Below are 27213 nucleotides of genomic sequence, written 5' to 3'. Positions count from 1 at the left end.
AAATATGAAACTTCAAATATAATTTCTCAGAGCCATGGTCTACCTGTATTATTAATTTCTGTGCCTGCTTTTGAGGGCAGAAATAGAGAAAATACCTTTTTTCCCCCCAAAGTTTCAAAGTATATACAATTCTAAATTGTCTCACTGAAAACAAAGATTAGCATAATTAGTTATATTTACATTGGAAATGTTTTCCTCTATATATGATCAAAATTCATTTTATAATCCTTTAAAAATATTTCTTTTATATATTAGTCATTAATTTGATTAAAATATTAATTTGAAATTCCAGAATAATTTCCCAGAATTGGTTATATGCATTCTCTCTCATACGTTCACATAGCTCTCTTTTTTTAAAATATATATAATGGATTTACTTTACATGCTAGTGTTCCAAGTATTTTGTTAGGATTTTCACAATAGTGTCACATATTGATGTCACCAAAGCTCTGAGAGTAATATTTGTAAGTTAACTGTTTTATGGGGACATTGAAAATATTGTATTTTTGTAGGGTCTATTAAAATGAGTGTCACTTATTAGAAGTACAGTGGTATTTTTTTGGCAATAGAATTTGTCACTTGAAGGCAAATGATACTTCACTTTATAGATGAGGCACTAATTTTGATGTTGCTTTATGTCAGAGTGACATTATACTATGATTTTGTAGGCTTTGACATTTAGCAAATGATTAAATGATTGGCCTCTTTAATATGCTTCCCAGAAGTAACTTTTAAATGCATTTTAATATATTGACAGTTTCTGATGAGAAATGTCTTTCAGAGCCTAATTTTTTCTTTGTCAAAACCTCACACCAAACCACCATATCCAGCCACTGTTATAGGATGATCATCATTAATCAAGATAGAGGCCCTCACTGGCCTTGCAAGATCACTTAAAGGAAAAACAGACCCCATGGGAGTAGTTCAGTGGCAATGAAGCACCTCCAATCATTCCATTAGTTTTGTTTAATCCTTTATGGGAGAGGTGGGAGAAGAGCCAGATAAAGGACCTCCCAAGTCTTTTTTCTTATGTCAGGTTTCCACATCAAACCCAGGGCTTCAGGAGATGCTTCTGAGGCCAAGCTGAGAGGATCATAATCCTAGTAAACACCTCTACCACTCTTGATGTGACAACATTGTCTTGGGCCATGCTTTAATCCTTCCTGTTCTCAGGAAATGAGGAAAAGAGAAAAGGGATCCCTGACCAACTGGAAAAGAAATCTGATGTGCCAAAGCACCTCATTGTCAATTGTACTGCCATGCTGCATACTGAAAAAAGGCAGGTAATGTTGAAAAGAGGTTTTTTTTTTAGGTGGACTGAAAAAAATCACTGATCACTTACAAGGGAAAAATGTCTGATTCCATGGGTGACCAAAACCAATAATACACTAATTTCTGAGTATTGCCTTTTTTGGATAATTGGCTTTACTCTCTGAAATTAGAATCTGGTTTATGTTAACAAAAACAAACAAACAAAAGTTAAGGGTGTGCCTTTAAAAAAAAGAAAAACCAACAACCACAAAAAAGGAGTGGAATTCATGATGACTCCAATAGACTCACCTTGGTCTTTGATTTTTATTGGAATCTTTCTGCTGAGGAAGCTGTCCTGTGCCTAACAGAGGGGGATGAGAAAAATCAGAGGGGGAAAGAATAAGCACTAAAAAGTATTAGTAGAATTGCTGCAGATTTTGCAAGCCAAATAGGCATTAGTGGACAGTTTTTAAAACTATTTACATGGCTTATCATACATTGTCACAAAAGCTCTATTATGATAATTCCAGCCTGCCAGACAACACAAGCTACCTAAACAAACATAACAATTTCAAAATAAAAGGGTACTTTTGACAAGGAATATTGAAAGTCAATATAATATACAAATATGTATATCATGCTAATTTATTGTTCATTGAAATCTATAAAATATATGTGTTCCAGTTAATAAGAATTGTCATTACATAGATGTCAAACAGCCCTGGTTGTTTTGGGGCCTTATGTTGGATTGTGTTTTGGGGATGGAAAGCAGTTTTAAAGAGAGGGTGACAAATCAGCATTAATTAGTTCTTAATCTTAAAGATGATTACACATATATCACTAATATAATTACTTTTTAAAAGCAGGACTGAAATACCTTTTACTGGGAGAGCTAAAGAGAGGGAATATTCAAAGGGAAGAAGGCTTTGAAGAAATTAGTTTTATGTATTCAAATACTAGGTGAAAAGTATCTGAATTTGCCAAAATAATTGATGAAGCCAGAAAAACATTTTACTTTTAATCATAAAATTGATTTAATATCTCCACCACAATTTAAAGCTTTGGAAAATATAGTGTGTTTGCCAACTTGTCTTTCCATTGGCTTTTAATGCTGTCCTCAGTAAATTTCTGCCCCTCACTGGCACACAGATCAAGAAGGTGTATTCTGACGAATACCCTCTTATCAAAGGGCAATACAACATAACCAGATAAAAAGCCGTGTTGGCATAAGACCACCACTCTAAATCTTTGGTAAATTCAATCAGACAACATATTCAACTGATTCCTGATATACTGACCAAACAGCAGGTTTATTGAAACACTGGGTCAGTAAAAAGTTATGCAAATAATGAAATCTAATAAGTTAAGAAGATGAGTCAGTCCTTCATGTAGTATCAGGAAAAGTAGGGCTGAGTGTCTAGTAAAGTTCCTCTTACAGAAATGCTAAATAATTCTGAGGCTTAATAAAATGTTCAGACACTGGGTTGGTGATGTACCCTCTCTTATGGTTGTAGTTACCTGATCATCTGGGAATTGGGGGGAAATCTTCAGATTCAAGATCACTTGCATGAACTTTTTTCCTTAGCAATACAAATACACCTTCCATTAAGAAAAGCATCATGCCTTGGCCCAGAGTATTTCCCCATTGCTCAGCAAAACCATCCCCCAAGTATACATTATAGTAAGAAAATAGAATGTGGGCTGTGGAAAAATAAATGTGCACCAAAGAAAGCACGTAGGGCAATATTATAGGAGATCCTGTGTATCAGCTCTCCTATGCAATCTTTCAGCTTCATTTGATCTAAACTATTCAGAGAATATTTTTTGAAACACCCCACTGTATAAAACTAAGGCAGATACAATCAAATTTTCTAGTTATATTCTGAGCGTTCTGGAGGGCATTTTTGTTTCTAGTATGCAAAACTGACCTCTCTTCCTCACTGCTGTTGCTGCTGTACATCCATTCCTTCAACTCCCCATGATGTTCCAAAGGCAGTAAATGGCTGCTTCTATCCTGCTGACACAAGAATAAGAGGCCCCCTTAGAGTTCTGTTTGGAGACCCCTGAGTATCAGCTGATGGTTCCAGCTCCCAGTTTGGGAGGAACTTTCTTGGGTGATCAAGGAACTTGGAATAGTAGCATTAACAAAGGCTCAAAGGTGAAAGCACTTATGTGTCTGACAACATCAAACAAAGCTTGTATGCAAAGGTGAAGGTGGCAATGCCTTAATAGAACTGTTTCCACTTCTGTTTTTAAAATGTTGAAATTTATGGTATTGAGGACTCTCTCTGAGGCTCCCAGATGATTGTTATGGGGACAGGTTGCAATCGTCTTCACCTTTGACACTGTCTGCAAGAGAATGGTTTGGAAACACTATCCTGTGAGGGTATAAATTGTACAACTTTTACTTTGGAGAATTCCGAGATTTCTGATAAATGGAGGGGAAAAGTCCACTCTAAGTTTTGATTAAAAAGAGTAAATGAAAACCTAGGAATATTGAAGCCTTTGGGCTTTTAACTATGTGATTATCATAATCTTCCCTGAGAGCAGTTCCATGGGAAGTAAAGAGAGGAAAACAGAGAAGGAAAATAATTTACTGGCTCCAACTTTATAAGCATTACTTTATCTGGTAGTGTTTCCCCTGTTGGATTTTGCTGTGTAACAATCAGCTCATGCTTTGTAACAACCCACTGAGCACTGAACAAGATAAGTGGACCTGGATGTAAGGCAGGCACAGATGAGAAGGGTATCTCTGCAGCCACACAAATATCTCCCCAAATTAGACTGGGCTGCAAAACTCACTTTTTTTGCCTAATTTTGTTTTTGTTAGTAGCAACACCTCAGAGTGGAAGACTGTGAAACTCAAGCAGTGTTTATGCAGAAAGCACTGAAATCCTGTGACTCTTGAGGTTGTAGGCCTCGCCCTTTTTTTGTGGGGGGTGGGGGGTGCGGAGCTTTTAAAATGTTTCATTCTTTAAGCTAGCATAATTTTCAACGTGTGTAGGAAAGGGTGTTGGGAAAATAAGTTAAATGAATCATCCAACCTTTCTCTACTTTTGAAAATACAAATATTTTTTTCTTAAAACTATTACTGTTGCACAAACACACAAATTGTATTATTTGTGCCAGTTTTTTCCCTGCTTTAAAATAACATGATGAGTAAGCAGCCTACAAATAGTCAAGTATCTCTATACCTAGAGTAAAATATCTTAGTACAGAGACTTATTTTCATCACCAATCTCCACAATTCCTCCATAGGAGAACAGTTACTGTAGCTGAATCTCAGATGCATAAGGTATGTCATTCATAAATTCAAAACATTTGGGGACATTTTATTGAAGAATATAACAAAAACATTAAATGCAATGTTAATAAATATTCGTTGAGCATCTACTACATACCAGGTACTGCAAGGGCTGTAACATGGTATCCTCTGCACAGAATCTCACAATCAAGTGGAAAGATGAGAGAACTTCCAAATCAAAGAGAGTGCAAGGCCATATGGTGAGTCCCTTTGTCCCTGCCCTCAGCCCATGTATTGCAAAAGGAAGCAGCATCTTTATCTAGTCAAATCTCTTTTGTGTTTGAGCATGATTTCTCCATTTGGAGCTACAGATAGGTCTCCCCACTGGGTCCTATGGCCTTTGGGAGGCCATATGAATGTTTTCCAAGACTTAGGACAATATTTGACAGGCTAGAAGTGGCAAGAGTGGATGGCTTACTGGACAAGATAAATAGCAGCTATAATTCTTCGAATCTGTGAGAGAATTTTGCCAATTTGTTCGCTCCAAAGAAGAGAGAGACAATTAGAAAAAATGATGTCCCTCAACCTGGCTCAGCACTGTGTCTATATGCCTCTGACATGATGGAGGAAAGAGATAGAAGTCAGTATTTTAAAAGGCTTGGCATGTTTGATTGAAGAGATTCTTCCATGTTGAATGTCCCCAAAGAGTCCCTCCTATGACCACTGCCTCTTATAGACTGTCAGGAAGCACGTGAGTCCATAGGGTCCGATATTAGAGTGACCCCCTCAGAAATGCAATGAGTTGAATATTCATTCAGCTGGCTGCACTTCATGTTTATTTACTTCAGTTCCTTCAGTGTGGTGAAGAGTATTTTCACTGTGTGCTGTTCAGCCCAGCCCATGAAAATACTGTTTGCATGAGGTAGGATCACACATATTCACATATCATAGACATCTATTTATTCTTCCAAGGAAAGTTTGATTATCTGAATCTAGGAATTGCTTGTTTTTCTTCACCCAATCTATATATACTCAGTGTTTTAGACACCTAAAAATCCTTGCCTTTCACTGAGTACTTTCTAATCTCAACCTTTGCCCATAATGGTCCCTCTACTGGAATGTCTTCCTCTCCCCATTCTCTTTCTACATTATCAAAATTATATGCAGCCTTCAGGGTCCAGCTCAAACATTACCACCATGAAACTTTCCCTAATCTTAATTGGAAGAAATTTCTCTCCCTCATATTAATACCATATTATTTTTTGTATCTTTTACAGTACTTACCACATTCTGTCAACAGTCATAGAAGTTTGATATGTATTTGTTCTTTCCTCTCCTATCATCTATATGTTCTTTGAGAGGATCAGACAATACTTAAAAGAGGCATTCTAGACAGAAGATCTTTGAGAGGGCACATCTGGTTTTTTTTAGTATGTATCCTTAGTGCCTGTCATAGTGTCAGAAGCATAGTAGATGCTCAATAAATATTTGTACCATGATTAAGTGGATGATAGGCCTGGCACAAAAACACATTTAATAAATACTGAATTAACAGGGAGCTGATGTTCAATTTACATAATAAACTTAAACAATGAAACTTTCATTTTCTCAATTCATTCCTAATTTTTCTTTCTTCAATTCTCCCTTTTAACCCAATCCTCCTCTCCTCCTCAGCATTTCTTCTAAGACCTTTTAGGTGACTGTGCTGTGTTTCAACAGTTGTATTTAATTTCCATTTTAAGTGTTCTAAGGACCCTAACACTGTCCAAAAAGTTTAAGAAATGGCTTTTGTTCACTGAATTGGAGTACATCATATCTATCCTTTTGATTTGTTTGGGTCTTCTTTTCTTTGAAGGAGTCATGCAGATTGATGCCAGAAATCTCTCAGAGAAATAAGTGCATAAGGTTGAACTTTCAGTGCCATGGTCTTGGTCTTACAGGCAGCTTAGAGATAATTAAGCCCAGTTCCCTCATTTTAGCAGAGGCCCGAGGCCTGGAGAGGTGAAGCAACGCTGTGAACTAAGGAGACAAAGTACATCGTTAGATCTGGTTTTAGGTCCATCCTTAAGGTTCTTCCACCTGTACACTGTGACTTGGTAGATTACTTTGCCAAGGCTATCTTTAAAATTTGGAGATGTGGGCAATAGTAAAGGAAGTTGTGATAGGGATGGGGCTAGGGAAAGGTAGCTGGGAAGAGGGAATCCCCAATCCTATTTTAGCTCTAAAATTTAATGAAACCACTGCCTCATGCTGCCTGTTCTAGAATAAGAAAAGTCTCTCCACAGGCCTTTGGCCATAGTTCAGCATAACAATATTTTCACACTGCATTTTGGATCATTTCATGGACAGATTCCACCATATTCATCCTTAAAGTGAAATATCATACACTCCAGCCAGAATTCTCAGGCCACTGCAAAAGCTTTAAAATTAACATGATGAACTATTTACATAGATCACAAAAAATACGTTGATAAAACCGCACGCCCCTTCCCAAACTTTTATAGAGGTCAAAATCTGGCCTATTGATCTCAAAGTAGAAAGAAAACTATTTATACTGCCATTGGCATTGGCTTCATTAGATACATCACCTTCATTAGAGGCAAAAATAATATAATTCAGCCCCTGAAAAAAAAAAAACAAAGTGTCTAAGGGAGGAGAACACTAGGTTGGTAACCTCCTAACCAGAGTTTCTTTATTACCTCATAGGATCTTGCTTTCCTTGGAAATAAAGCATTTCTTTCTTAGCTTTCTCTCAATAGTATTTTCCATATTTTTCTATTTGGGTTTCATAGAAAATTGAATACAGAATTGAGTGAAATCGTCTCAAACATTAAATCCATTTCTCATTTACTGTTTTGTTTATACTAATAATACTAAACACTAATTACTCCATCTGCCTCTGCCTTTTAATTTCTTTATATGAGGAGAACTTGCTACCAGGCTGATTAGGGCTTCTTTTCATGAAATTTTGTATCTAGGAGCCATTAAGTATATCTTGATGGAAACTTCCATCATTTTCTTTGATAGTGGGGTGCCTCGAACTGCCCAGAAGCCTACACCTTGGTCTTATAGCCCAGTGTCTATATATTTAAATGAGGAAAACAATGCCGATTTCTGTTTGAACAAAAATGAAGTGAAAATGAAAAGGGTAATATTAATTGAGAGAGTAACAAGTGAGTAGTAAGTGGGTAAGAGTATTTTAGAATAGTAGTTCTTTAAGTATTTTCAGTAAGAGTATTTTAGAAAAGTGAGGAAGAGTAAGAACAGGCTGGATAAAAGGGAGAAATTATTAAGTCATTAAGGGGGTAAGAATGAGAAAGGAAAAAGAATGGAGACAAAAGGCTGGTAGAGAGGAATGAAAGAAACTGGAGGCAGAGATCAGACCCAAATTCAGACACACCCTCTGGTCTCCCGGTGACCACACCCCTTCTTCAGCCGGCCCCAGAATTCCCTTCCTCTCCCTCCCCTCCTGTCAGGAAGAGTGATCTTTCAGCTCTTCTTGTTAGCTGACCTCCCTGATACTCTTCCAGAAGTAGAAAGAATTCAAAATGAAAAATGAGACATATATTAGAAATATCTTTCATTTAATCGTTATTTATGCCAGAAAATATTTTTGTAATATAGTGGGTAATTTTTTTTTTAGTCATGTAACTTCTCAGTAAAGGGAAAAAAAATCACTAAAACTTAGCTCATAAAAAAAAATTACCATAGGACTTTTCTGAAATAAAGGCCAATATCAAACAATATAGCCATAGGTAAAAGTTCTGCGAGAAAATGAGGAAAATTATTGTTCTATCATAAGACAGAAAAGGACCTTGAGAGGATCTGGTTCATCTATTGACCTTCAGGGAATTAAACCTCCAGAGAAGAGGATACCGCTTCCCTCAGTAACCCACCCTAATAAAGCAACAAATCATATGTTTCATCCCAATAAGACCCTCTGTTTAAATTACTGGATTCCCGTCTAGCATATCAATAGTATCCTCGTACGTAGTAGGACAGATCCACACTTTTTAGGAACATGTCTGCAGTTTGGAAGAGCTGCCACCAGATGGAGCCCTTATATCTATATTCTATATCTAAGTCAGCAAGTCTGTAGCTTGGATGACCACACGCTCTGGACAGTCCATTTTTATACTTGTACTGATATAACTGTTCATTTAAAAAAATTAATAAACTGTTGATAAAACTTGTAACACCCCTTTCCATACTCTTTTGAGAGAATTAGTTTGAAATAATGCTCTAAATTTAAACAATACAAGAAAAACAATTAAAAGCTTTGAGTTTAAGCAGTTTCTATAATTTTTGACTAAACCTCTCAGTTGTATCAACCACATAGTACCCAATCACAGAGAGAAAGAGACTCTGCTCTCTCTCTCTCAGCCTCAGGTGAATGTGTGATTTAAAATTCTGATGTTCCACTTCTTCAGTTTAATTATGACATCTGCCAGTTTAATCGTTCTCTAATTAGCTTCAGTTTTCCAAATGTTTTGTGCCTTATCTGCCATTATTTTAATGAGTTTCCTTCAAATATGCTCATTCCAAATATGTGGGAAGATATTTGCCACAAATTATTTAAAATATATATTTTTAAATGAGCTCTCCAAAACTTAAACATCAGGAATTAAGTGTGCCTAGCATATAGCCTTGACTATATAGTTCTAAAACTAGTCCACATCTGAATATGTGTATATCTGTATACAGCTTTATTTCTAGCTGACATCTGGCAGTAACAAGTTATCTAGCATAAACTCCTAATTTTTCATTTTATCTATGTGCACAAATAATTAGCCTAATATTAAAATCAGATTTTACTTTATTATAAAGTGAATATAGAATGTATTTCAAACAATGTCTCATAAAGTGATAATCAAGAGTCAAGGGGTAGTTTACAATGTCCCCCAACCTCCCTTCTTTCAGTCAAAATGTCTGGGTATTGGCACCTAGCCCAGAGCAGCTCTGGTGACCTGTGGCCTCAAGCTATTTTGGTTCATAGGCATTTGGAACTTCAGGGCCTCTCCTGGCTAGAGCATTGTTTTAAAAAACCAAAATTTTCTGTTTACCTCTTCTAAGCTAATTACACCCTCACTCTCAGAGCTTAGCCATCATCCTTGTTTGAGCCTCCCCTTTACTAATTCCACCAAAGGCCTAATTCATGGTGTTTCTCTGCCAATCGTTTAATCTTTGCTTCTTTTAAACCCAAGCAAAAGTAGAAAGAAAACACACTGTTCTTTCCTGAAGTCTAGGTAAAACTATTTAAATCCTCTGGTGTTTTCCTCCAAAGGAAACAGTTTCCTCTGGCCACATGATCACCCACTACTAATACAGTATGCTCTTGGCAAATTCAGTCAACCTTCTTTGGGGGTTGGTGCTTTATAACTTCTCTATGACCTCAAATGTGCCAGTTTTAGTGCACCATCTTGGGTTTGCTTACGAAGTATGCTTCTTCTCTTTTCGGAAAAGAAAAATATTTCCTAAACAATTTAAATTGTACACAACATGGCCACACATTTTATAGCAAATATAGAAGGTGTCCACCATGGTTTCATTCTTTTGAATACAGCTTTGGCTTGTTTTATTTGCCTTATTTTCTATTTCATCATCTTTTTCATCCCTTCTCAGACTTCCCAAAGCTTTCCATGATAGGTTTGGTTGTAGAATCTGGAACTAAATATTAGAAGGTAAATTAGGAAGAATTTGTACTGAGAATGAGAGAAGAGTTACTTGAAAGCTATTTCTGTACTCCAGTAGTGGTTTTTTGTTTGTTTCTTTGTTTATTAATGCTTGTGATACTATCTCTAGATTTTGGGCATTAACTAGTACCTAAAGTATTATTTTTTATCATGTATGGAGAGTCTTAATTTTGTATTCCTGGGAGCAATTTCTAGGTCAGTGCTTTCCATTCAGCAGCCAGCTTAGTTCCCACAAGTACTGAGATATCGATCCCCTCAGAGTGCAGGGACTTGTAACTTATTGCTTTCACTTGGGGCTTGGAGAAGCCTTATCTATTTTACTCACCTATACCCCATTATTCAGAACAAACACAATCGTTTTCTATCTGTGCCATGACGTAAAGAGGTTGGGAAGCTCTGTTTTTAGGTACAACAAATGAGAAAACCACCAAGGTTGGGTTGGGGTGTGGAGCCCTAAGCAGCTGAGGGAAGAGAAGAAAGCTGTGAGGAACCTTTGCTTAAAATGCCTGCATCCCTTTGCAACACTCCTTGCATGCCTCCCCCCTCCCAACAGAATGCTGATTATCCAATTGTGTCACCTCCCTGTAAAATAAGTGAATGATGGACATATTCAAGACTCCACTTACTTCTACTGATGTTCATTAAGCCAGAAATCACCTGTAAAAGGAAAGGTTGTTAAGTCGTGGGCAAGTCTCAATCTCCAAATTTGATTTTTCCTTTATTTTATCATTATGTTCTTGACTTGTAACACTTTACTTGCTGTCCTTCTGTTTGTTTTAAATTATCCATCTTTTATAGCAAGTCTTTGGACATAAATTTTCAGCCTTACTTGTGGTGTCATTCAACTTAGCAATAAGTATTTTGCACTTGATGTGCAAAATACTTATTGCTAAGTTGTGATCAAGACAGATTCTCTAGCAGGCCATCACTCTGTGTTCTTTATAAACCCATGAATGTTGCTAGCAAATGTTACAAATCTGTTTGTGACCATTTCTCAGAAAAATTCAAACTCAAGACTCTCTCTCTCTCTCTCTCTCTCTCTGTCACACACACACACACACACACACACACACAATATCGGGTACTATTTTTTTTAGGTTTTCACATACTTCCCCAAAATGATAGTTACTATCCCGGTGACCTAGGGACCTAGATCATCATAATCTACTGAAGGGTAAGGGACTATGTCTTTTCTTTTTAAACTTTCCATAAATATGCCCGACACATTCACCTACACTCCCACAACAATATACACTCATATTTAGAATATTCATCCAGACCTGTATGTAAGTTTGAATAGATCTATAGCTTGGAGAGGGGGTTAAGTAATTCTCTCCTAAGTCTTCCTCTGAACTATCCTAAGATTTGTCCTGTAGCCAATCTATGTGTTTATCCTTTAAGAAAAATTATCAGTGATTAAAACTATTTATCTTTTTCTTCCTGTGCATTCAATAAACATATTTAATGAGCAAAAGATTTTGAGGACAGAGGGAAATATAAATATAAATAAGCCATGGTCCCTCCCCTCAAGAAACACAATCTAATGGGGAGACAGACACATAAAAAGTCTAATAAATGCTACTGTGTAGGTACAAAATATAAGGGGAGAACAGTGTATTATCACTTTCTGTCTCAGTGTAATAAAATGGCAAATGCTTCTTTTCATCTTTATTAAGTCTTTCCAATGTGGATGAGGAATCTTTTTCTATTCCCTTAAGAAGGCAGGCTTCTATCCCTCATATATGTTCTTTTCCAAAAAGGACAAAGTTTCAGGTGACAGTGAGAATGTAAATCTCTGCAGTATGGTCTAGAACAAATCACAACTGGGAGGGATGGTCATTAAGCTAGCTAAATTCTCGCTTTCCTCTTTCATTTGTCTTTGTCCTTCCTAGGGGCTGCCCCTTAGGAGTCAAAGTCAGAAATCAAGGGCATCTCCTCCTTCCTGGAGGGAGGGCACCAAAGCCTGATAACAAAGGCCTACTGTTCTACTTAAAGAGATCAATCTCAGGAAAGGAGAGAATAGAACAGTTAACCTTTAGCGTCTCTTGAAATCTTTGCTTTAAAATAATTTGTATTTTGAACACCTTAAAAAATGTACATACTTTTAGTGGACTTGCATATTCTAAATACTTATGTACCTATATATAAGGAAAAGATCACACTCTTGACTATTAATAAACACCCCCATGTTAGGAAGATGCTTTCTTTGTGTTTAAGACAGAACAGGACCCATTAGAGTTCAGTAAAAAATGCAACTTGAGCAGTACCTATGATAAAATTTTCTATAAAGTAGAAAACTAAAGAGTGCCTAGAACTATGCAGATACAGACCAACTCTCACACATACCATTTAGATGGACAGCTGAAATACCTATGTGGCCAATCCCTGCACCCTTCTCTAAGTGCTGACCATTGCAGCTGCCCTGGCAACATCTCTTAAGCACTTAAGTGGAAGCCATCTACATTCCCACAAGCTATTCTGAAGGAGATTCTGAAGAGAAAAAGCAGATATGGTTTTATATGCAACAAAACCCCTGAGTTTTTGTTTGCTCTTTGAGGTTAAAATCAAGGATTGTCAAACTCAGGTTAGGATTAGCCTAGAGGTGACAGCAACTGTATAATAAAGGTGGTTTCAAAAAGTATATGAGTTCAACCATGGTCTGGAAAATTAGCTGCCATTTGGTGATGAAGCGGTGGGTTTAACCTTGAAGCAATTTCGTGTTTTTGTGCAGCAACTTAGAAAATGGGAGTTTATTAAAACTATTTGCAGTGGACTGTGTAGCACACTTGAATTTGAAAATGAGATCATGCTTCTTAAATTCTTAATCAGAGGGATTCTGACCTACAGATATCACTTTGGGCATATTTCTTAAGATCAAGTTTGAAAGGTATTGAAAAAAGCCCAGTATCTACATATATACATATGGTCAGTGGTCAGTATGAGAGGCCATTTTTTTTTTTTTTGCTCTGTTAAATTGAACTGTTTATTTAGTCAACACCTCACCTTAATCCAGAAAGGACAGCTATCTGTGATGCCTTCCCCTTTTAAGTTTTTTAATAAAAATTACATATATTTAAGTGTACAACATGATTTGATATACAAATACATAGTGAAATGATAACTACAGTCGATCTATTTAACATCTCATCTCCTTACATAGTTACCATTTTGTGTGTGGTGAGAGCATCTGAAATCTACTCTTTTAACAAATTTCCAGTATTCAATACAATATTGTTAACTATAGTCATGATGCATTTTAGATCTCTAGACTTACTCATCATATGCCTTCCATGCAGAGATCATCATTCCACTCAGCTTTTTTGATTTCCAAATACTTGTGGTAGCCGAAAGCAATAAATGTCCTAATATTGGCAAGACTGGCTATTTGTGAACTATATGCTGAACTGTATGATAAACTAGAGAAAACTATGTAAAAGTTATGTCTGTAACTCTTTATGGTACATGATACAGCAGGGAATCACACAACCTCAAAAGAATTGAGAAGGGAAATCAATTGTTTAAAAAAATGAAGGAATCAAATTTAAATTCTCAATATATCATGAGATGTGTTATAACTGTTTCAAATTCTTGTCTGAAGAATGAAGGGATGTTGTAGAACTATTAAATATATTAGTGTCAGGTGGCCTCCTGGCCTGGTGGAGAGCTCAAGTTTGTCCAAAGTATGATCTACCAGTGAGAGAATGTGTTTAAAAAAAAAAAATCACAGAAAAAGATAATCATTCTTTAGTTTAAGGCAGACCATTTAGTCTTCCTCCAAGCATCTGCTGCCTGATTTTAGAGATAAATGAAATTAAAAGAAGCAGTCTCTTATTTATCATGTCAAATTCAAAGGCATTACTGCTTGTGAAGACCCTATTATATTTTATTTGCCTATCTCAGAAAGAGATCTGCTGAACTGTCCTTAGTGCTTCATGTAGCTTTAAAGATTAGTCCTGCATCAGGTTATTCTAAGGCTTCCTACCCGCAGAAACATAGATGTCTCAAATTCTGATACTCACTGAAATATTGATATAAGAAGTTATTTTAGCATAAGAAAGAACACTGTACTCAAATTTCTGTTATCAAGTTTGCCTCCAAACTCCGCAAGTAGTAGAAAATAAGGTGTTTTACTGCATTTCAGAACTCTGTATGCACTCTTGGAAAAACAGAAATTTAATGGGCTTCTGGCATTTCAAGAACTCATTGTTGAGACTGTCAAAGGATTCAGTAAGGAATTCTAACAACTAGAACAGCAAGTCATTAGTGAGAAAGAAAAAAGCATCTCTAGTGAAATCTGTGGCCAGTGGACTTTAAACCACACAAACAGCATATTTTATTCAGACCATTTGAAGTTAGACATACCCCAAAGACAACTATACAATAATGGCTTGTCTCCTACTTCCTGGGTGATGTTTTTAGCTTTTAATTGTTAGGAGGGTGGATCAGGTGAACGGTTTCACTACTAGAAGTCCTCTATAGTGTGACCTTCCCTCATCTCCTCAGGGGAATTCATTTAAATATGGGCCAAAGGCTGGTCACAGGAATGAGGCATTAATCATAGGATTTCAGAAAGTAGCCTTTTGGGAAGCTAGAGGACAGGACAGGTGTCTCCCTGGAGCCTCCAAAAGTGCAATATGTAGGTCTGCTTTCTCAGATTAGGCTGAAACTACAAGTCCTTGTTACAAATTGTCTTGGAATCCTCATCTGGTTTAACGAGTTTATTATCAAATCCAGAATAACAAAGGAGGGTACACAGGAATACTTGTATCAGGTAAAGTTAAATATTGTTTCCTAAATAAAACTAATTTAAATTCTAGGTTAATTAGCTGCCTTGTTGGGGGGAGCGGGGAGAGGGACCACAGATTTGAAAGCTGTGTTTTTTTGGTTTTTGTTTTTTAATATTTGGGAAGATTTTCAAGCAATAACATATTAGGTATGCAATACTCTTGTCAGGTAGTGTGTGTTGGCTTTGGAAAGGTGAGAATTGTTACAGCAGGCTGCTTTCATTTATCAAGCTAAGCATGGACATGCCTTTTGAAGGGCACCTTTGATCATATGGTTAATTTAACATTTGGGCTGAAGAGCTCAACATCACCAGAGATGGACCTGAATTTTACAGAGTCCCCATTATCCAAACTACAGCACGCTTACTGCTTTCTTCCTGCATTCCCCAGATAGCCTCCAGGACCAGAGACCAGCACGTCATTTTGTCCATTTTCACTGGTCTGGCCACACAAGGAACATCCTGTTTAAATTTCACGTGCTCAAATTGCCATGTTGAAACCAACTATCAATTTTCTCCACATTTAATTCTCAGCTTCTTGTCATTTTTTCGTTTTTCTGCATTGGTTCCCATGGTAACAAGTCTGTTGGCAGAGAAAGTGTGACTCTGCTTTTAGCCTTCTGCACAATACAAAATCCTTCCAGTGATCCTCAGGCAAGTGTCATATAAAAAGGCAGCAAGAGTACAGTTCCCTAGGTTAATGCCTCTAATCCCTTATGCTACCACATGCACTTCTTACCCTATTCCCCAAACCAGGCCTGCTGACCCCAGAGAGGAAAGTCAGCATTCAAGGACACTGTCCAGAATCCCTTCACCTGTCGATACAAGTACTGAAAGGGCCAGGGCCCTATATCCAACTACAGAGGCAAGGATTGAACCTTTTGGTTCAGATGGCTTCCTGTTCTGTCAGTGACTTACCTGACATAAATGCATAATTAATGACAATGTCATCTGGGGGCAGATGGAGAAGCAACTTGCCCTCATTTTTCTATAAAATTTTCTCAGTATGTATCTGAGATGTGTACAGCCCAGGAGATAAGTATGTCTTGAATTATCCTTAAATCAGTGTCTAGTGATAAGACAGTAGGGACACTTAAACAGATTTTTTTCCTAATAAGTAAAGGGGTACGTGAGAGGGGGCCAGGGAGTCATCCCAGAAAACTGAGCTCCTGAAGAGAAAGAGATAAAGATTTAGTTAAGTGAAGAAGACATTGTACCTTGTGGCTGAATGTGAACCATGGAGTTTCAGTCGGCACAATTCAGGGTTCAAGTCTGGAAATCTAAGGAAGTGAAATAAAATGAAAGCTAAGGAAATGGGAGTGTAGGGAAAGGAGTTTTTAAGAGTGAATCATCTGCAGAAAGGGAGCCTGCAAATAAGAATTGCTTCATGCAGACTTTGGCCCAACTCTATCCACAAAATATTTTTCCAAGTAATGTTTATTATATATTTTCTTTTGAATTTTAGAATTCCTTTGTGGCTTGACATTAAGTTATATGCCTAGCAACCCCAAATCTCCTATGTCCTCAATATTTAGAAAAAAGCAGGAACTGTTCATCAGAAATTAAACAGTCCTCATATTTGAATGTGCTTCTAACTTTTTTCTTTTAGAAAAGTTAATGAATTCAGGGGAATGAAAATAGATGTTAGAAATTAAAATATAGGTATCTAAGCTATAGTTAAGAAAACTGTAAATGATTCCTTTTTTTGTTGGGTCTTAAAAAATATGTGATGCTTATGCACACTGAGTTTTAAAGTTAGCAGATTATATTGTATAAAGGTATTTTTGGCCCTTTAGAAATTATTTTCCTACATTAAGAAAAGTTTTCTTATATTAAAAACTTTTTATTGTGACTCAGGTTTTATGTCTCTGTATAGACATACATAGGTGTTTTTCTTTACACACTTGTTTTGCACATGTAAAGTAATGAGGTTAAATAATGTCCAGGTATGCAGGTCAACTGACCTTTATGATAGCTAGATTAGTGAAAGTATTTGATGAATGGGAAAAAAAAATCACATTATATTTCTTTGTATCTTTCTCTCCCTAATCCCCTTCCCTTATTTAGTCAGGAGATCTTATGTAATTTTTTGAATAGTCCACAGGAAAACCAAGATGAAACTCTCAGGCAGATAGAACATAAAGCAGTTCCCATATTTGCTATGGTAATTTATTTTCAGAATGTACTGCTAAAATAAATGTTATTTTCAATATTTGCAGTCTTTCCACTCAGAGGACTCTTATTGGTCTTGAATGTGGAAAGGCATCTGTTCAGGGCAGAAAGGAATGTTTTATGTTAAGTTTTACTCTAGAAAATTTGGTTTTAGCTTTGATGACACCTAGTGTCAATGGAATGCAATAAATGTTTAATACTGCTTTATGGTGTTTAGGCATTTCCCTTTAACATCCTCAACTACGTTTTCCTCCTCAAAAATGCAAGCCTTAGTATTCACGAGAAAGATAACTGATAGAGAGATAAACCAGATATTTTTGTGTCAAGAGCCAATCAAGTTTCTCTCTGTACTCAGTGTAAAGGGACTAAAGGAAGCTTAAGGACAATGACACTGTCTTCATATGAAAGAGGATTTTCCTAGTTGAAAAATCAGAAGTGAAAATCTACTGAATTCTGTTTGTAAATTTCAAAGACCATCAAAAACAACCTTGCAAAAAGTAAGGTTTGCAGGTACCGTAGTTTCATTTTTCCCACTTCATAACCAGCCAAGGGCATGACCCCACCCAGCTGTATATAAGTAAACCATAAATATGAACTATGGCCTCTTTTTATTCAGAGAAGAAATATTAAATTAACAACAGCAATTCTAAACAAAGATAGTGATTAAATTTTAATTGGTTTGTTAAGAATTAAAAAGAAACTAGATACTATGTTTTTAGGATTTTTAAGTATCCATGAAAATTCTCTCATTCCTAAACTATTTGATAATTGATTTCTTTTGACCTCAGTTATTTTGGGGCATAATCCTTTTATTACTGTATAATGAAGCTCTAATTCCACCTATTTATATTAATATTTTTCCATATGCTAAATACATGCACACACACACAAATTTTTCATTTGAGGTCATATAATTCAGTTAGTGAAATATTTCACTCTTCTGTAAGTTTTTAAAAAAATCCTAAGCAGTGATGCAACATTGGGCCACTATATCAGTAAAATGAAGACAGTCTCTAGACTCATATTCTTTTATGACATCTGACTTCTCTACCATATGTGCAGCTAAACAGTGACATCTTAAGGCCAAGTAACTAGAGCTCCTTTAGCCAGAGAAAGAACTTGAATTGGGATCTGTTTTTAAAGAAATTCCATTATATTACCAAGTAATTTTCAAGTTTACAATTTATAATTGGTAGATCTTTGTAAGTGCTTCTTTATTTATGACTTCTTTTGCAGTCTTTGTGAACATTTTAATGTGCACTAGAGTGAACACTAACATTTTACAGACATACTGTATATTAATGCATGCATTTCACTGCATAGTTTATTGACACTACCCTTGTAAAGCTTTTATGGAAGAAACAACAAGCCACAGCGGTATAGCAAAAGAGGCTTAATCTTTATAAATTGGGGCCTTTTCTGTCTCTTTGCTAGCTTAGGTGGCTGTATACAAATTCGGGTGGGAGGGGGCTGGAAACACCTCTTACCATTTAAGGTTTTCTACGTGGGTGAACTCTAGCCAATTCAAAACAAATTGCTTACTTTAATAACAAATTTTACCATTTTATAAAAAGTTAAATCATGACATGTTTAATTGAAATGGCTGTATTGTAATTAATATTTTGAGATAATCGTGATTTTGAGCTCAAATTATATATAAAAATTGTCATTTTTGTATGTGTTAAAAAAGAAATTACTGTATCACAATTAACAGTACTTTTTAGTTGAATTACATATTGATGTAAATAAAAACTGAATGAAGACATATTTACTACTTTATTAACATAGATTGTGAATGTAGTTAACGGTTTTTTTGCAGTATGAGACCATGACAACCTTGAAAGCTGCTTCATTTTATGTGCAAAGAAGTCCTATGAATCTATATTTTAAATTTACTGAATCAGTGAAATTACTTTGTCAGTTAATTTGCAAATGTAAGCTGTATTCTCCAGTTTTATTTTACGTATTGACACTAATCAGTAAAGGTGTACAATGTGATAAGAATGCATTTTGAAGATGCTTTCTGTACAGATACAAAATACAGGGACTAAAATAATGCTGTGCAGTGTATAGCAGAGCCATTTTTCGGCTTTGGTGTACTCAACTTTTTCAGTATTTAAAAAGTGTTTTGAATAACATAAAAGTCTCTTTATTGTATAAATAATAAAATGTCACCTTATTGTAAAATGTCTTTTGTTTAATACCGAAGCAGATTTCTTAGGCAGCCACAGAGTTGTTGTATGAGAAGGGCATGTTTCTTTTAAACCAAAAACATAAACATTGTAATCAATATTTGAAAAATGTAACTTTTTAATGAACATGTAGTATTTATCTTTATTAGCAATGATTTTTTTTCATAATATGAGCATGTCTCAATCATCCAAAAGCTATCTATCCATCCATCCACCTACCTACGTACCTATCCACCCATCTATTTATATAAACTAATATACATTCTATTGATTAGTTACTTAATAGAATCACATAGTATGTTTTATAATGACTGACTAGCCTACTTCTGATATTTTTGGTATAAATACAAATGTTTATATTTGATTTTTATCAAATATAACAAGTTCCCTTTTAGCAAATTACCACATGACTACAAGCAAATTTAAAAATTAAGACCGTGGAAATAAAAAAAATGCACAAGGATGGATTAGAACACATCAACAGAGTAATTATATATACAAATACCTGCTTAGTAAGTATATAAACAAAATGCATTTCAAGATTTCTATGTAGTATATGCTATTATTTTCTGTTGCTGTTATCCATAAAAATTAATAAAATTTCAGTACTTTTTTTTCAAAGAACAAAAGGTATTTTTTAAATGCTCACGCTCTGAGGAAAAAATGTGCAGATCCAGTTTCTTTAAATTTGTTGAATCTAGAAGTACTAGATTACCGTATAGAAACTTAACACTAAGACATCTTAAAAAAAAAAAAAACCCTGTCAAGTTTTAAATTCAGAATTGTGAGAGCAATTATAACAACACTTTTACTATTTTCTCCACCAATAACTATATCTTATGTAGCACTTCTGTGACATTAGAAACCCCGACAAAATGATTTCATGAAACATGTAAAAAAGGCTAGGAAAAAACATTTCAACTACATAAACAAAACAAGACAGTAAATATTAATTTGAAACTTATACTGACACCAACCACATCATAAAAGTCCTATTATGGATAATGAAAAGTCTTATTTTTTTAAATGCCAAAGAACAGTATTAAATAAAATTCAATTCAATTTTATATCCAATAAAAAGGTAGAAATTGGATGGTCATATTCAAGTCAATTGGTCATAATATACGTAACACAAACAGAAATGGGAAAAAAAAAAACCCACCTCTGCAACAATGCTTTGTCATTATAAAAATATTAAACTATGATAAATAAAAATTCACTTCTGAAGAAACTGTTTGCTGTGTTATAAGAGAATGAAAGTGAGGATAAATCTTATGCAAAACATTCAGAGCAAATGTATGAACACTATACGTAGTTACACCATTATAAATGTACATGATACCTTAGAAATATGTTAGTTACCAATCTAAGAACTCTAAGAATTAACATGACCAAGATTATGTAACAACTCCAATCTAAGTAGGAATTCGGTCTCTCAAATATTCCAGAATAGCAGCTGTTCCTTTCATTAATATGGCTGCTCTAGGAACACGGAATGGATTTCCATCTAGTAGCAATGTCCTAAACAAAGGAGAGAAATTAAGAATTTAAAATATTTTCCATTAGGAAAGGTTTTCTTCTAATTTCATTTGCTATTTTATAAGTAAAATTTGTGTGTTTTTAAAAATTTGTCCCTTTTCAAATCTAAGCATTAAAACAATTGGAATTGTAACTACAATAATGACTGAAACAACATTAAATGAATACTTATTATGTGAAAGGTATTGTTCTAAGTAACTTACATTCACTGACTCTCTTAATTATCTTAACAACCCTGTGATGTAGGCACCATTAATATTTCTATTTTATAGATAAAGAAACACAAGTTCAGGAAGGTAAGAAAGGCTTGTCTAAGATCACACAGCTATTAAACAGAAGAGCTGCGATACAAACCATCATTTTACCCATCACCTTCTCAATCCTATAATGACCATATACTAAATGGTTGAATTATATTTATACAAGTGTTAGAACGAGCAAACTGACAAATTCTCATACCAAAGACTATAACATAGTCGATATATCCTTTTCCACACTGGGAACATTAACACATCTGCCTTCATACTGCTTCCCTTGACCAGACACATACATAAAATCTATTTTAAATGTTCTGCAATGAGGTTCAGTTTAAGATCTAAGGGCTGGTTGATTTGTTTCTTTATTCAATTAATGAAATATCTTAAATTATAAGAGAGACTTTTATATTAATTTTCAATAACTTAAGTGTTTATGTAAATAAAAGTCAAAGGATTCACAACATATTATACTGTAGATCTAAATTATATCTTCAAACATTCCTGTGCCTTGGGAATTATTTTAAAGAATGATTTTCTTGATTTATAGAAAAAAAGTTAATTACAGTCAATCTTCATTACTCAGACTCCAAATTTGCTAATTTGCCTATTCACTAAAATTTACCAGTAACCCCCAAATCAATACATGTAGCATTCTGAAGGTCATTTTGGACATGCACAGAGAAGCAAAAAATTTGAGTCACTTGACAGGCACATTCCCAACTGAGCTCAAACAAGGTGACACTCTGCCTTTTTTGTTTCAGCTCCCATACTGTAAACAAATGTTCCTTCCATGGTCTATTTAGTGCAACATTTTTTGTATTATTGTACTTTTTCTTGGTGATTTCACTGTTTAATATGGCCTGCAAGCATAATGCTGAAGTGTTGTCTAGTTTTTCTAAGCACAAGAAGGATGTCATATATCTTACACAGAAGATACATATGTTAGATAAGCTTCATTCAGGCATAAATCACAGTGCTGTTTGGCCTTACCTCAATATTAATGAGTCAACAATATTAAATAAGGCGTCTTAATACAGAAACACACATAACACGAGGTTTTATGTTGACTGGCTGATGAAAACGTGACCAGAGGCTTGAAAGAGCCTAACTCTGTTATTTCCCCTAGGGAGTAATGGTTTAGTATTCCCTAATTTGGTGTTCATGGAGACTTTATAGAATACAACTACTGCACATAACAAGAATCAACTTACTTGTCTTCTATAATTCAGTATTATGAGGTACCAGAGAAAGATACTAGTGCCACTCTAGTAAAGTAAAATATGCTAAACCATCATATGCAGTTTTCAATAATTAAATTTTTCTGACACATTCTGTTAACTACTGGGCTTTCTGTTCATGTCTCAAATTCCCTTTATATTCATTTAACAAGCACTTATTAGGTGCTTACTATGGTCTAGGCACTGGGGTAACTTTTCCAAAGGAGGACAAAGAAATGGTATAAATGAGTCCAAATAAAGCAGGATGGGAAATCAGAGAAGGGACTCTGCCTGGAATATCGGAAAGGTTTTCAAAGGTGATAATTAGGTTGATTACTGATAAAAGCAGGGTAAAGGCACTTGAGGCTGAGGTAACAGCAAACACAGAGTAAGAAAGACCATGCTGGCCTTGAAAAAATGGTAGTAGTCTGTAATCAGATATTGAAAAAACTTATATGAACAGCTAAGGAATTTATATTTCCTTGACACTTTTTTTTTTTTTTTTTTTTTTTGCGGTACACAAACCCTCCCCTTTTTGGGCCCCTCCCGTTGCGGAGCACGCGGCCATGGCTCACGAGCCCAGCCGCTCCGCAGCACGTGGGATCCTCCCAGACCGGGGCACGAACCCCTGTCCCCTGCATCGGCAGGCCGACTCTCAACCACTGCGCCACCAGGGAAGCCCATATATTTCCCTGACATTTTTATGCAGTTGAGTTTCAGATTATACACATACATAGTGATGAGAAAAGTATCACTAGAAACAATCAATTGCTATATTTACACATACTGTATAAACAAAACTAAAAATTATATTTGGTAACATTTGAAAAACAGAATTGGGATTCAGAGTTTTGTTACCTGTTATTTTTAATGGGACATTAAATTTTTTATTTCAACTTGCTTGCAAGAGTACCTCAAAAAACAAAAACAAAACAAAACAAAAAAACGCTTCAACAAATCGAATGGAAAAACTTAGTAGAATGGTGCATTTACCTTAAGTTCACACAATTCCCGAGCTCTGGTGGAATTTGTAGAAGGTCATTATTTTGAAGGTCCAATGTAATCAGATTTTCCATTGTCTTCATTTTCTGAGGGTCCACAGATCCAACCTGATTGTTACTAATCAAAATTGTTTCAAGTGTGGGAATTCTATACAGAACTTCAGGTAGTATTTTGAACCTATAAGAATATGAACAGAACACCTAAATATATTAGAATCAGAAGCAAAATCATTCCTTCAAATAGATGGTCCTAAGTTTGATATCATGAGATAAAGTTTTCTTAATGTAAGTTTTTAATATTTGGTATAAGTTCTGCATTTAAATTTTTTAGAAAATTTTTAAAAACTGGATTAATTCTGGAAACCTTGAAATATATGTTAAGTGGATAGACTTGTAACAGTTTCTATTTAATGTATAAAATCAAACAAAAGTCTGGAGTAAATTCTCCTATGTTTTTCTTTTCTCATTCAGGAGACAAGGAAATCTTCCTGAAATGCTCTCTGTATAATGTCTCCATGTAGGTATTCTTCCTTCATTCACTTTTACTTCCTATGAAAGAGAATCACTGCCAATATCTTAAGTAAAAGTTAGAGATTTATACTTTGCTTTGACTTAAGCTTCAAAACTGACTAGTTTTGTCATTTTTTCAACAACCAAAAATACACTCATTTTGGTTTTTGAAAAAATGACAGAACTACTATAGGCTGCTGGCTTTCTCACCCAAAGCAACCCTGAAGATGCCACAAGAGAGATGGGAAAGTTTATGGCTCTCAGAGCAATTCTCAGTAATTAACACAAAATCCCTGAGGATCTCTTGGAGGACAGAAGCTAGTTTGGTTTTAGTGTGAGGCAAACTGCTGCCTCAACTAGAAAAGACAGGATGAGCTGAAAGAAAGGTTTAGAGTTGGCCTTTTCATTTCCCCATACTGCCCTTTCTTTGCTGCGTTGATGTTTAAAAAAAAAAGCAATAATGAAGGGTAAACTCAAGGCACCTTTGAAGTTACAGAGGGATCGGAGAATCAATAACAAGGAGTACAGATGGACCAAACCACCCTAAGTAGTACCTCTTCTTTTTCCCGCACAACCCATAAACAAGGTAATTAAAAAAGATGTAGCTCACCAGCTAACACAGAAGTTAGGGTTAGGTTTTGCCAGCTCCCCAAAAGACATTAATTAACAATGCAATTGACAGCTCAATAGAGAACCGATAGTTCAATTCACAAATAAAAATTAGAAGAAATCTGAAAAGTGCATATATTTTTAAATAATGACAACAGTGGTATAACCTACACATGAGAAAACACAAATAATAGAGTAGACGGAACAAAAACTTAAATAGGCAATATTTTAACATCACTGTGCCTTAGATTCCTCATTTGTAAATGAGGAATAATAATAGTACTAAACTTATATACTTGTTATAAGGATTAAATGAATGCATATGAAGACCTTGGTATAGTATCTGTAATATATTAAATGATAGCTACTAATATTTATATCAACTTGTTACCAGAATCAACTTTCACCATAGGAAACAATATGACATAGTTGTTAAGAGCCCAACTTCTAGAGTCAATACACCTGGGCTCAAACCCCAGCTCTATAATCTATGTAAACCTTAAGTGAGTTACTTAATTCCTACTCCTTGATTTCTAAATGGACATAATAACAGAACCTACCATGTAGGGCTTTTGTGAGGATTAAATGAGGTAATACATGTAAAGTACTTAGTCCGGTGTCAGCAGATAATATTAATAAATAAGCTCCCAATAAATATTAGCTATTCTTAATTATTAGTAGTATCTTCATAGTGTTTACAGAATAAAATCTAAATTTCACTGGGCATAAAAAGCTCTTAAAGGGCTGGCTACTGCTTACACACCCAACTTCATTTGTGACTTCCACTCTTCTACTTCCCCACTTTATGGTCCGAGCCATATTGAACTTCTTGACATGTCCCATCATTTTCTCACATCCTTGTGCCTTAGTACATGCTATTTGCTCTACATGGGATGCCATATCCCTGTGTGTCTGGCAAATGTCTATTTTCCAAGCCTCAGTTTCAGAGCTACCTCCTCTACCTTCAAGTAATCTCTGGAAACACCTATGTCTATGCACTGTGCTTCCACTACAGAGATTAGAATTATTTATTTGCATATTTGTTTTCCTACTAGCTTACAGGTTTCTTAAAATGGTTAAAAGAAACAAAAAAATCTACTAGACATCAGTTGTGAAAATTCTAAAAAAGCAACATCACTTTTAATTCTAAGTAGAACTAAGTGAAAATAAACCTGGATATTTAAATAAAGAAAACATATAGGGCCTTTTTGTTTATTTGGCTCTTTTAGTTGTATTCTCTAGTAAGACCTACAAATTTTCCATAGAAAATTGTTATTCAGATTTGTCTGTTCTGTTTCTTACCTATTAAAGGAAAGGTTGATTGTTTGTAGTCTTATCAATGATTCCATTTCTTCAGGCAAAGAATTTAAAAAATTATTTCTAAATTAGAGAGAAAAAAGATGATTTACAAAGTTTGAAAATTTGTACAACTTTAATTTATAATTAAAATGTTGACCAGACAAAAATTTATGCAGCTCAGTTTGTCAATTCTTGATTTCATTAAGGCTGTGTCCTGAGAATTCTGAATCAGTCAGCTGCTTCAAGTATTTGATTAATGTGCCAAATCCTAATGGCAATGTGCAACCAACTGATACTGCAATTAACTCTTTAATAATAGATTTAACAGGGTAAACACTGTAAACTAATCCCTTATCTCCTTCAAACTGCAATCAACAATACTTTCCACAGCCAGAGCCCTTTCGGTTATGCTTATAAATACTACGTTATTTGATATCACAAGTATTTGATTAATAGTAATATTTCACATATAGACATTAAATTCTACTCCAAGAACAACTGAAAAATTACATGAAAAAGATGAAACAGGAAAATAAAGAGATTCTATATATTTAGAAACTTGGAGCTTTCTACTACATAAGTATTAAGTAAATCCATTTCTACTCTAAGTTTAGAATTTCAATTTGCACAATGTGTAATTTTTTAAGATCTTACAATAAAACAAAGCAGTAAAGGGAATCTCATTTACTACTGAAAACATCTGGGTACAATTTTAGAAGAAAGGTTAACAAGAAGGTAGAAGCACTCTAGAGGCCGTATAAGTACTAATAATAGAAAATATTTGTGAAAAAGTTATATCCAACTAGATGGCTATCTATCACAATTGAATAATTTTCTCTAACCTATATCTTTACATTCAGAAGTCAAGCCTAATATATGTCATACTTTCTCAACTCAACATATGTTGTTTTTTCTTTTCTGTGTACTTTTCTCCAGTTATTGCCTTTATTAATTTGTGCTGAATAACACAATGACGATTTCTATCTTTTCCAAGAGTCTTATACCTACTGATAGCAAACATAAGGCGTATTTTAGTCACTTAATTAGAAATTTCCAGGTATACTTATAGACAGAGGCACGCGCGCATACACACACACACACACACACACACACACACACAGGAGAATGGGATGAAAAATAAAGTCAGCAGCAATGGGGGCAGGAATTTATTCTCACTGTTCCATTAATACTGAACTAAAATGAGGTTTTAAACTGTTTTGCCAGTGTAATTGCCCCTGGAAAACAGAAGCAATTTCGCATTTAGCAGGAGCAGAGTTATTGGTATATTTGCTTTAATCCCATATAAAAAAAATTTTGTCTCTACAGGAAGAATAAATCTTCAAACAGATATAAATAGCTTATTGTAATTTAACTATTGTTTGAGCAAAGCAAGAGCAGCTAAAAATAACAACATATGAGCAGTAAGAAGCCCAGGTAATAGAAACA

At 35.0% G+C, this 27213-nt stretch overlaps 2 protein-coding genes and 1 long non-coding RNA gene across 4 annotated transcripts in view; 1 reads left to right on the top strand and 2 right to left on the bottom strand.

Moving 5' to 3' along the window:
• Nucleotides 1–3266, bottom strand: part of LOC129392086 (uncharacterized) — a 55616-nt gene extending 52350 nt beyond the window's left edge. The window contains exons 1-2 of the long non-coding RNA XR_008617230.1: nucleotides 3180–3266; nucleotides 1561–1612 (exon numbers count right to left, since the gene is read on the bottom strand). This is a non-coding gene — a long non-coding RNA (uncharacterized lncRNA). The remainder of the gene's footprint in view (nucleotides 1–1560; nucleotides 1613–3179) is intronic.
• Nucleotides 1–17519, top strand: part of LRRC7 (leucine rich repeat containing 7) — a 499495-nt gene extending 481976 nt beyond the window's left edge. The window contains exon 27 of the mRNA XM_028489260.2: nucleotides 17499–17519. Within this exon, the coding sequence (XP_028345061.2) occupies nucleotides 17499–17503 (5 nt within the window). The 3' untranslated portion in view covers nucleotides 17504–17519. The remainder of the gene's footprint in view (nucleotides 1–17498) is intronic.
• Nucleotides 17520–18926: 1407 nt separating this feature from the next.
• LRRC40 (leucine rich repeat containing 40) overlaps nucleotides 18927–27213 on the bottom strand; it is a 53911-nt gene continuing 45624 nt past the window's right edge. The window contains exons 14-16 of one of the 2 annotated variants that reach the window (XM_055084523.1): nucleotides 25771–25848; nucleotides 23342–23527; nucleotides 18927–20856 (exon numbers count right to left, since the gene is read on the bottom strand). In XM_055084523.1, coding sequence (XP_054940498.1) covers nucleotides 20751–20856; nucleotides 23342–23527; nucleotides 25771–25848 — 370 coding nt within the window. In that variant the 3' untranslated portion in view covers nucleotides 18927–20750. The remainder of the gene's footprint in view (nucleotides 20857–23341; nucleotides 23528–25770; nucleotides 25849–27213) is intronic. The other variant, XM_007104397.4, reaches the window with a different exon arrangement.

This window comes from Physeter macrocephalus, chromosome 4 (genome assembly GCF_002837175.3).
Source record: "Physeter macrocephalus isolate SW-GA chromosome 4, ASM283717v5, whole genome shotgun sequence".
NCBI classification, from domain to species: domain Eukaryota; kingdom Metazoa; phylum Chordata; class Mammalia; order Artiodactyla; family Physeteridae; genus Physeter; species Physeter macrocephalus.
Note: the sequence above shows the minus strand (reverse complement) of the source record. Positions and strands in the feature narration are given on the sequence as shown.